Consider the following 12619-nt stretch of genomic DNA (forward strand, 5'->3'; position numbering starts at 1 on the left):
TTGCATTGATCTAAAATTTAGATTATTCATATTTCACAAAAAAGAATGTAGAGTGAAGAAAATAATGCCTAATCTTATGCAACTAAATGTTCAGTATATGGAAATATTTTTACTGACATGTACAATAATGCAATCCGATAGATTTCTTCTATGGGCCTAAAATCCTAACTCCTTGCAGCATTGTCTAATTTTGTGATGAAACGTGAACAAGAGCTGACAATAATGATGGAATTCTACCCAAATGACCCAATTTCCAAGTAATTGCAATAAAATACAGATGGAGTTATTAGCCAAATGACCCAATTTTTATCAAAAGTATTTGCAAAATTAAACAGATATTTAACACAGTTTAGCAACATTGGCTAGAGTCAACAAATAAGAACGAACCTTAAGCATAACCCCAGCTCAAAATTTGGCAAAGCTATAAAAATTTTGCTAACTCTTCTAAAATTCATTATTTAGAATACCGATTTTTACAAGTATTTTTAAAATTTACAGGAAAACAAATAAAGGATTACTTTTTACAGTAAACTATCCGGTATTATAAAGTGCCACAGCTTAAGTTTACACCAAAAATGATTAAAAAAACTCATTTCTGGTTTGAGTTTTCCTATGACATAAGAAAATGTCTCTGAATCGAAATCAAATCATTTGTAATCATTTGGAAAAAAATAATTCTTCGATGGATTATAACTAAATTATTTTAGTGGATTGAAGATGCAGATGGATTGAAGCTATGCAGGTTATTTAAATCCAGTTTGGTGCTAAAATAATACTAAATAATTTTATTGCTGCAAAAGCAGTAAAAGTTACTTTTTTCGTCTAGAAAACTCTGAAGCTGAAAGTTCAGCAAAATTAGCAAACTTTTCCAAGTTTAGCAAATTTAGCAGAACATTTAGCAGCACCAGATGAAAATTTCCCGAAATGCTCCAAATCAAACCCAACTAAAATTACACATTGTAGCTAAAAGAACATCAATTCAAGGAACAATTTTTTCGCGGTCAAAATTTCCAAAAAAGAAAAATTCAAATACACCACGCTGTGTGTGATATCAAACAAGAGACAACCTTAGATTTTGAATGAACCTTGCCTACCTCAGCTGTGAGTGTATTCATCGTAGCATAAAATAAATAAAAAGAAAAAGGTGGGGAGAAGAAAACTGGCAGCGCACACAGGCGCGCGTTCAGCCAACAACCACCGGATAGTCTAGCAAAAGTACAAACTGCTGCCTCAGTCGTTGGTTGCACAATGGCGTGCTCGGATCGTGTTTACTTGTTCTCCTGCCGCCGACGTTTCTGAGCGGAGGTCGGCCCAACGTTGGTCCGTCCGTTGCGCGGATTATCAAATTATTTCCGCTCCTATTATTGTTTTCAAAACAAAAATTCTCCACTCCACTCAGAATAAATCCTCACACTGATATTACCATTCAAAGTGTCACTCTGTGAGATTTTTCCAAAAACAAAACGAGAAATAAATTCAAAAAAAAAAGAGGAGATTCCCCATTTACGCGGGATAATATTGTGAAAATAACGTGAGGGGAAGAAGAACAACAACGGTCGTGAATCAACGTTTTGGATCCTAACCAACCCCCGTTCAGGAACATAATCGGCAAATAATGGTTTTTTATTGTGATATCGATGAGAAATTACCGAGTCTTTTTTAGAGCGAAATTAAAGGTATATATCAGTTTTTGAATTAGAAATTAAATTACTGAATGTTAACTGAAAAATGGAGCAAAAGGCATAGGATGGGTATATCTTATTTTTGACGATGACATCTTCAGTGTCGCAGTTGTTCAGTGCAAAGTGCAGTGACTATCGACGAGTTTTAATCGTCTTGTTAAAAACCAATATATTGATATTTGTTTATAATGCTCTGTATTAACAAATACCAAGATATCAATTGTCTTTTTGAATACAAATGTTTCTCTGGCTTTTAAGAGACTTTTTTTGGTGACGAACAACACAACACGTATTACGAATCATTCAAATATGCCTTTTGATCATCATTTTATCGCACTTATTTGTTATAATCGCGCGCAAACTTTTATTATTACGACACTTGATCATTATAATTCTATTACATGGTAAACATTCCAGACATGACTCAAGCCATTCCATAAGGAAGTTTATTTCTCTTCTCCTAACACTTCTCATTTTCGATTTAGTATCGTTTCCTGGCGATTTAATAACAATCTTTCCACCTTGTATTTCAAATTTCTCCTTTTTCACAGTGTTGACTAATTTACCATTTGACAAAAATACCTTTGAACAAAGCTCTCTTAATGTTCCATATTCAGTACTAAAGATTAACAGAAAAGTACTAACAAAATATTCCCTGATTTAATTTATTTAAATATTTATTTATGGTGTATGGTATAGCATATAGAACTTATGGTAAAAACTACCATAAATTCTGTATTATCATTTCGGAATTTCGTATATTATTGTACAGTGTACGAAACCTAAACATTTTCACTCTATACACTTATTGTTTAGTTTCTAAACATATGTAACGTTTAATTTTGAACCGTTGCTAAATTGTGTATTGTCCAATTGCCACACACATTTGTATACAACTGTCAGACAATGTTGTGTCCGAAATTGCTAAATTGAATATTATTCCATTTCCACATTTGTATTTTTGTTGAGGTTACCTCATTGAAAAATCCTTTTCGAAAATATTACCACAGAAATTTTTTGTTGCCTCAATCCTCTCGACATCCGAATTAGCATCATCTGTATATTTAAAGAAGTTGTGAACGTTCGAGTTCTTACTCATGAACATATTCACAAAAAAAAAATACTCGTCAGAAAGAGACTAATATTGCAATAAAAAATTCATCTAAACTAGTTCACAACTTTTTGGAATCACTAATGATTCCGAAAGGTTCTGAACCTTCAGAGTATTTTAGATAAACGGTTCCGTTCAAAACTTTTCGGAATCATTAATGATTCCGAAAAGTTTTGAACGTTCCGTTTATCGCTTCTTCAGGTTTAGAGGGTAAAAACTTTTTGATAATATTGCCTCATTAAAATTGCCAATGTTTTGATGAACAAATTTTGTTTCTAATTTTTGTTTCTGATTTGTTGAAGATATGAGAAAATTTGGGTAAATTTTTGTTTCTTGCAACAAAAATGTTAATATTTGAAGCGACACGAAACAGGAGAAGTGAAATAGAACAATGTTGAGTGGTGCTTTATTAAATTACCAAGCATTATTGCATCATTTTTTGTATTAGTGTCGTGTGTTGTATATAGTTGAGTTTCACGCAATATTCCTACGTGACAACCGAAGCAAACGCCATTTTGACCTTAACGCATAGAATATTTGCTATCTGTTAAGAAGTAATGACTGTTTCGTCACCATTCATTGACTAAGCTTGTTAATTTCCTTGTGGATATTATACCCATTTAACTCATTAAGCCATATTACTCATTTTTATTTCTTTTCAAAGAATTTTCAAAAAATGTTTCTTTTAAAAGGGTACCTTTTCTAATGGCCCAAGAAAACAAAATTCCAACAAATTCTCATTAAAATTGAATAAAAATTAAAAATTACACTAAAGGTATTTTCTATTTTAAAATTGTTTCATATTCATTATCGTATTATTATTTTTCAACATTAATTTTTTCCTCGTACATTATTAAATTTTCAGTTTTCCCTTAACGAGAACTTGAGAGAATTGACAAAAATTGTCACGTTCTTTAAAGATGATGACTTCCTATTTCCTTGTTATTGTATAATATATGTATAATACGCAAATTAATTATTCTAAGGAAATAATTATTAATTAGAATTCCTGTTTTCCGATCGCGATTGCGGTATGTGTTTCAATTCATTTTTTTGTTCACCCATTTTTTTTTCAAAAATTTAAATACACGCACGTGTTTCTTGTTTCTAAATTTCGAATTGTCAGCGCGCGATTACAAATGATTTGAGAAAACTGGTTTCGGATAAAATCGATTGCAAAATATTTATTTACGGGTAAATAACTAATAGGAACTTGCCCAAGATTGGGATGCAATAACTATATATAAACACTTCTTTGCAATCTTTGGATTGCGCACACCCCGAAGCAGTTTTCTTAATTATTTTTTCAAAAGTTTCTCAATTAACTTTTTCGCAAAGAAAATTTTTCTCATGTTATTTAAGAAATCAATTATTATAAAGTAAAGAAAAAAATTCGTTTTTTTAAATACAATTTTGGGTGGTAATTTATGTATTTAATGATAAAAAAATAATATTTAAGTTATTTAATAAATAATTTAAGTTCATAAATAAATTTTACGTAAATATACGTATTTTTTCTTTAATATTCGAGAAAATAGTAACGAGGGAACAAAATAAGCTTTTCAAGAGCGTATTTTTTATGTAAGAAGAAGAGAAACCTATTTTTTTGTATCTAATTAATTTTTCTGAAAAATTATTAAAAGTTATTTAAAAAAAAGACAATGCAATGATATAATATACGATTAACATATTCTCGTTTACACGTTCTCGATATTGCAATAAAATGCGCATAATCATGCGTTTCGAGGTTGAAAAAAAATCAAGTGCACAACATCCTGTTGACACTGCTGTCAAGTAACAATTTTTATCCCGTACGAGTTGGAAAAATTCAAAATTTATAACAATTCGTATTTTTTTCTATTCGTTAAAAAATACTAGAAATGGTGAAAAAAATTATTTTCCAAAATTGAAACACTTTTTTTTCAACAAAAAATACTAAATATTAAGGAAAGTTACTTTTATACAAATAATAAAATACTTATTTTTTCTAAAAAAAGTAGCTTTTTTTAGAAAAAAAATATATTTTCGACACAAAGTGTATTTTTTGGAACAAAACAATATTTTGTAGAACAAAAAATTTGTTTATAACAAAAAAGTATTTTTTAGAACAATACAATATTTTGTAGATAAAAAAGGTATTTTTTAGAACAGGAAAAATATTTTTTATAACAAAATAATATTTAGTATAATAACAAAATTTTTTTAGAACAAAACAATATTTAGTAGAATAAAAAATGTATGTTTTTGGACCAAAATAGTATTTTTTAGAACACGTAAGGTATTTTTTATAATAAAATAGTATTTAGTAGAATAAAAAAATATTTTTTTGAACAAAACAATATTTAGTCGAATAAAAAAGGTATTTTTTTGGACAAAAATAGTATTTTTTAAAACACGAAAGGTATTTTTCACAAAAAAATAATATTTAGTAGAATACAAAATTTTTTTTAGAAGACAAAGTGTATTTTGTATAACAAAACAATATTTTATAGAAAAAAAAAATTTTTGAACAAAAAAAGTATTTTTTAGAACACGAAAGGTATTTTTTATAACAAAACAATATTTGTAGAATATAAAGGTATTTTTTAAAACACGAAATGTATTTTTTTTAGAACAAAACAAAATTTTGTAGCATAAAAAATACTTTTTTTGTTCTAAAAAAATTTGTTTTATCTAAAAAACACGATTTATTTAATCTATTGTATTTAGAATTAAACAGACAAAAAAGCCTGTTCTATAAAATATTGTTGTGTTCTAAAAAATACCATTTTTATTCTAAAAATTTCCTTTCTTGTTCTAAAAAATAGAACATTCTATTCTCTTTTAGAATCTCTTTTAGAAAAAAAAAATATTTTTCAGAACAAAAACATATTGTTAAGATCAAAAATGTATTGTCTCTAGAATAAAAAAATACGAACAGTCTCAAAACTTCAATGCAATAAATCGAAAAAATTAAAAAACCTCTTTTTTCCAATTTTCCAAATATTAAAAAAAATAAATGTCGAAATTGCGAAATAAAATGATTTACGTAAATTATGTAGATAATGCTAAAAACGGTCGTTTTTGATTCTTTTTTTTTTTTTGAATTAAATCTTATATTATATGCGGGCATCTTATACATCCAGTCGTATCCATGACCTTAAAGAATCTCTGCCGGAATAAATTGTGTAAGAATGCGAGCGCGAGCGCTGTTGAAACACTATATATATATACACACTTGTCTCTTTTGAAATTGTCAGTGATTCGCCGTTTCGACAAAAAGAATATTTTAATACAATCGAGTTTTTTTTCTCCTTTCCTCTCAAATGGAAGTTTCGTTAGAAATAATTTCTGCGCTTTGCCTCTATGACGACCAAGGTCGATTGCTTCAATGCGAATCGATGACGAAGTATATAGATATATAGAAAAATAATGTTAAAAACCTTCATTTTTATCGATGCCAAGTTCCTTTTTTTCTCTCTCTTCACGAGAGACGAATTCTGTTTTATTTATTGTATAATAATAAATTATAATTGTAAGAATTATAAAATTAATAACAATAGTCTTTTTTATTGTAAAATAATTTTTAAAAGTCATTTCCGAAAAGTATTTTAATAATTAATAATAACTATTATTATTATTATTACTGTTATAATTATAATTTTTACATTATTATTTAGCACCCTTGCCTTCGTGCTCCATTTTGCAACGTAGAACATAAAAAAAATGACACAAAACTATTTTAGCATCTTGCTTAAATTTTAGTATAATCAGCGAGTGAAACTAAACTTTTTCCTCTTTTTTTCTTCTTTTTTTTTTTGTAAAAAAAGCAAAAATGTCGGTAACATTTCATAGAAAGTTATAATAACTTGTTGCGCGATATGCAAAAGAATGTGAGCGAAACAGTGAGAGAGAGAGAGAATAAATATAGAATCTAGAGGCAAATATTGTGAAAATCATATTTTCACAACAATTTGTCTTTTGTTTTCGTTTTTAAACTATAAAAAGAAAAAAAAAGAAAATTATCCAAATAAAGTGTCATTTGTAAATTTCGATAACTTTTATGATTAAAAAAAAGCAAAACTATAGGTATAAATATTTCATCATAATTACTTCTTTTTTCCTTTTTTCAAAAATGAAAGAAGAAAACGAAAAGAAGCAATTTCTTATAAGAAAGAAGAAGAAAAAACTCAAAAAAATAGTTTTTCCTTTTCAAAAAGAAACATCTCTCAACGAAGATTGAAGTTCATAAATTATTATCATTTCCTCTCGAAAGTTCAACGTTTATCAAACCCATAATACTCTAATTTTAGGTGACTTATTATTGATAGTGTCAATAAAACCCGGATATATTGTATAATATGGAGGAGAAAATAGATTGCTAATATTAATTCAATAATTAAATTAACAATTTAATTACTTTAATTATTATAATTAATAATTAACAATTAATAATTAATTGTAATGAAAGTAGCAATCCAGATTTGATAGTTACCAAAAAAACAAGTCGTTTGGAAAATATTTCGGACCTAAGAACTAAAAAATTCGAAAACTAATTATTTTATCAAATCGAAAGAAATTCTTTCCTCAAGAAGATAAAAAATTGGGGAATTTTTTGTTGTGGATAAGAGAAAATAATAACAAATTCGTCAACATATAGGAAACTTGTTTTGTTTTAAAAACAAACATAGAAGTAACATTCAGAATCAGAATCAGAATCAGAATCATAATTAAATGAAAGAAATTCTTTCCTTGAAGATAAAAAATTGGGGAATTTTCAATGAGGATAAGAAAAAAAAACAAAAATTTATTTGTTTAAAAAACAAAAGTGGAAGTACAATTAAGAATCAGAATCACAATTAAATAAATTCTTTCCTTAAAAAGATAAAAAATTGGGGAATTTTTTTGTTGCGGATAAGAAAGAAACTTGTTTTGTTAAAAAGAGTCTCTTTCTAGAAGACAAAAGTAGAAGTACAATTAAGAATGTATGACTAGTGGTTTTACTCATTAAATTAATGACGAATGTAATGTTGACTGTTTCAGGACCTATTCATCCGGGTGACTCGACATTAACGGTCAGTCATCTCTCTCTCTCGAAGATCTCCTTCCGTCCAAGGATTCCATTGAGATTCCACATAAGCGCACAAAAGCCACATTTGCAAGAATCAATCAAACAAATTTCACCATTGACGAAGAAATCTCCTTCATACCCACACACATCATTATCAAAACAAAAACCACCCAAGTGTTCGTGTTTTTATACCTAAACTACTAGCTCTGAAATCAACAATTCTATCGAATTTAAAAGTGAATAATTTTTTTTTTTTTAAAGATACACCGCATTTTTATATTTATTGTGGTGTTTTTAGTTTTCTTTTCTCGTTAGTCATTTTATATATTGAAGAAAAGAAGAAAACGAAGAAAAAAAAGGTTGTGAATATAATAGAGAAATAAGTGTAAAAAAAAAGTGACGTGAATTGTGTTGCTTTATTAAACGTGCAACATGAGAGTGGCTGTGAGCAGACAGGATCCCTATCATCTACAAGTGAGTCGTACGAGTACTGGAAAATTTCTGGTTAGAAATTACCAGGATGTACCACAATCAAAAAACAGTGAAGAAACACCGGTTGCACCAGTTGTATTCTCCAGCTGTGAACCAGTTAATACTGATCATCAAGGACCAACGATCCTTGGCGATCGATTTCTTCTTCTTGATGCGGCAGCTGAAGGCAGCGCATTGTACAGATGTGTCGATGTAAAAACTGGTCAACAACTCATTGCAAAGGTGAGTTCACAAAATCATTTTTTCCCCCTTCTCTCGATCTTTTGTTTCAAATTTAATTTTTCTACTCATAATTTAATTTTTCTAATTTTAATTTTTCCAAATTTTTAATTTAATTTAACTTTTTTTTTAATTTCTAATTAAATTTTCTTTCTAAGTTTGAATTTCGCGCCAAAATAACTGTCGATAGATGGCAATAAGAAGACTCGCTCACTAATGAGATGAAGACAATTGCTTTTTATTAATATTATTGATTAATAATTAGTATAAAAGTAATTAATGTTAATCGATAATATTAACAAAAAGCAGTGGTTTTTATACCGAAACCCCGACAGTCATCTCATTAGTGAACGAATTTTCTTACTGCCCTCTATCGACAATTATTTTGGCGCGAAATTTGAACTTAAATAGTTTTTATTTGTTTTATTAATTTACTTAAATTTCTCTGAATTATAAATTTTAATTCATTTCATCTAATTTGTAATTTATTAATTAATAATTTATTAATAATTAATCATTAATAATTATTAATTAATATATTAATAGAAAATCAGTTTTCCTAATTTTCTGAACATTAAAAAAAAACAAAATTTATTTTCTATTCAAATATTGATAAAATTTGATACCAAAAAAAAGAAAATGATAAAAATTAAACGTTTTTACTTAGTTAAGAAGTAATTTTTTTTATTTTGTATTAAAAAAAGCCTAGGTGAAATTTTTATCAATTGTAATATTAATTTTTTTCTTCGAAATCTTAATTGTGAAAGTCATTTTTATTCCAAAATAGCATTTTTTATAACTGAAATCTCACTGGAAATGATACTCTTGCGACTGTACTAAACAAATAATCCAATCAAATCGATGATTATCAAGATGAATGGCATAATTAAATTATTATTATTAAATCATCGAATTAAATTCTTTACAGATCACGATAAGAGGTATATAATTTTATTGACTGATCTTCTTCTGAGCAGATATTAATTTCTATATTTAAATCAAACTTCAAGTATATGTTTGAAAAATTAACTTCTAAAATTTTTAATAATAATTGTAATAAAACGGCTTTTTTGGTCGTTTTACTATAATAATTAATTTATTTCTAAAATTTTTGTTAGAATTATTAAAAAAATTTAAATTGCACATAATTTCGATTTGAAAAATTCAGAAAAAATCGAATATTAAAAATATTTTTCAATATTCGATTTTGAAAAATTGAATTAAAAGAGCAAAATTGAACATTTTTATTCTATTATTCATTAGAAAATAGATAATTACGGAAATTTATGTCTGGAAAAATTTTGATATTGTGAAACAAACATAATGAGAGTCTTACATTTTTAATAGCTGAATTAATTATTTGTGAACTAATATTTGCGAACAAATTTAAATAGATAAGGTAAGAATTCCGTTTAGTAGAATGTTCAATTTCAAGTGCATTTAGTTTTAACCTTATAAATATTTATAAATTAAAAATAACAATGGACTATCAAATAATTCATTATACTCTCACGAATATAATATGTGAAATAATTGGAGATTGAAAACTTTCTTCAAATGAAATCTAGATCTCTCTAACACACTTACAGAATGAGTTTTCTCTCTTATTTAAATTTTTTTCTCCGACTATTTGGAATTACGAATAAGTATAAATAACGAAAGTAACTAAAAATAACCGAAAGTGACTAAAAATTATCGAAAGTAACTAAAAATAACAGAAAGTGACTAAAAATAACCGAAAGTAACTAAAAATATCCGAAAATGACTAAAAATGACCGAAAGTGACTAAAAATAACCGAAAGTAACTAAAAATATCCGAAAATGACTAAAAATGACCGAAAGTGACTAAAAATAACCGAAAGTAACTAAAAATAACTATAAGTGACTATATAAATTTCTGTAAATAACTATAAATAACAACAAATTTGGAACTATATTAATATACAAAATAAATAAAAATTAGTCTGTATTTTTTAATTATTTTATAAAAAATATTTTATACTCAATGTTTTTTCTCTTCCATTTAACAAAAATATAATCGAAATCAAAGATTAAAATATCCATCTGTGATTTAAGAATATCGCAACAATTCTCGATTTGAAAATTGAAGAAAACAGTGTTCCACATTTAATTCTTAAGAAATTTACCTCAAGATTCGACCCAAGGTTCAATTTCGCAAGAATCTGTCAAGATTCAAGACCACTCAAGGCAATGTTTTCCTCGAGACACTCGCACATGGCACACTTTGCAAAAAATTAATTTCCAATCAAAAAATTTTATCAAATTTACATGATCTTTAATAATAATGATCAACATAATAATAATGATAATAACAACAACAAAATATTCAATAGTCCACGAATTATAATCAAAATGCAATTTTATTTGAACCAAGTATATTTGTCTCAAAGTAAATTAAAAAATAAATAAATACAAATTTCTGAAAATAAAAATTTTTCCAAATAAATATTTCCCTTGTGATGAATAAAATTTTTATTGACGACTTCGAACAAAAGTAATTCAACTAAAGGTAAAATTTCTATTTTGTCGTTGCAAATTATTATATAACCAAGAGAAATGATGATAATAGAAATATTAAACTGGAAATAAAACTAGAAATTTAAGCTAAAGAATCATTCAATCGAGAAACACTGTTTGAATCTGGGTTTTACATGAAGAAACCGTAAAAATAGCCGCTAAGCTAAATTCACCGGAAGATAATCTTGTACCTCGATTATTGCTTTCAAAGAAGGAACAGGATGTCGCTATTGAAGAAATAATAGAGCGTTTAAAGAAGAATCACTGCTTCCTTTTTTTAAGACAAGTTTAAAGACCACTAACCCCAAAGCAATTTTCAACGAGAGAGGTGTTCCACGAACCTTAAAATTTGATTTCATTAAAAGCCACTCAATCTTTTTTACCGCATCACTCATTCTTATATACTTTATTTCATCAACTATAGAAAGCTAAAAATATTCTCTTTTTCCAAACCTTCTTTAATAATTTTCTTTAACTGCAAAAATATTTTGGGAAATTATTTTTATTATCACTTATCATCAACATCATCATGATCATCATCATAGTAATCATAATCATCATCGTAATCATAACCATTATCATAATCATCATCATAATCACAATCATTATCATAATCATTAGCATAATCATCATCATAATCATCATCATAATCACAATCATTATCATAATCATCATCAACTTTAGGGATATTATAATTTTTGAAAATATTTGTAGTCACACTTTTCTTGAAAGTAACAAAATTGGTACTAAAATGGTTCAAATTGATACCAAAAGTTTGGATTAATTTTTTATTTGCTCCACATTTTTTGTAGCAATTCGTTGTAATTTGATACTTTTAATAACATTTTTCGTTCCAAACTTTCATAGCTTTTCTTAGGATATCAAATTGAGATACAACCCAACAATTTTGATACGTTTTTTGGCTCAATTTGATATCCTTGAAAAAACTTTAAACTTGGAATATTAATTTCCAGTAAAAAAGAAAAAGAACAAAACAAAAATATACAACAAAAAAAAAGAAGAAAACTTTAATTTGCAACTAAAAGAAAACAACAATTTGCAACAAAAAGAACAGAAGAGCAATTTTTATAAAAAAAAAGAACGAAAAAAAAGAACAGAACAGCAATTTCCAACGAAAAGAAAAAGAAGAAAAGCGATAATACCCAAAAAAATTTATGTTTAGTGAAAAGAGCGTCTTTTTATCAGGTTTGAAATATGATAAAAGATAATGAATTTTTCTCTCTATCAACATGTTGAAAAATATTATTTTTCATTATCACAAACATACGTCACTTTATCACATATATACGTGAACAAAAGCGGAACAAAAAAAAACCAAAAAAAAAAAAATAGAAAGACACGAGAAATGTTAAGCAATCAATAATTCTGATAGTGGCCCTTACGCATTTGAGCCACATGCTGGTCTGAATGATTCAGAAATAGGGGCTGTAAAAAAAGGGTCTTTTGATTTTCCTCCTCTGACTCATCGCGTAACAACCTGTCATTGTAATCTATTCCTAGATCTAA

General features: G+C 27.0%; 1 protein-coding gene across 1 annotated transcript in view; it reads left to right on the forward strand.

The window, feature by feature from the left end:
• The first annotated feature begins 1186 nt into the window (after positions 1–1186).
• LOC122510148 (tribbles homolog 2-like) overlaps positions 1187–12619 on the forward strand; it is a 33668-nt gene continuing 22235 nt past the window's right edge. The window contains exons 1-2 of the mRNA XM_043624588.1: positions 1187–1676; positions 7816–8557. Coding sequence (XP_043480523.1) covers positions 8276–8557 — 282 coding nt within the window. The 5' untranslated portion in view covers positions 1187–1676; positions 7816–8275. The remainder of the gene's footprint in view (positions 1677–7815; positions 8558–12619) is intronic.

This window comes from Leptopilina heterotoma, unplaced genomic scaffold (genome assembly GCF_015476425.1).
Source record: "Leptopilina heterotoma isolate Lh14 unplaced genomic scaffold, ASM1547642v1 Lhet_68, whole genome shotgun sequence".
Taxonomy (NCBI): Eukaryota; Metazoa; Arthropoda; class Insecta; order Hymenoptera; family Figitidae; genus Leptopilina; species Leptopilina heterotoma.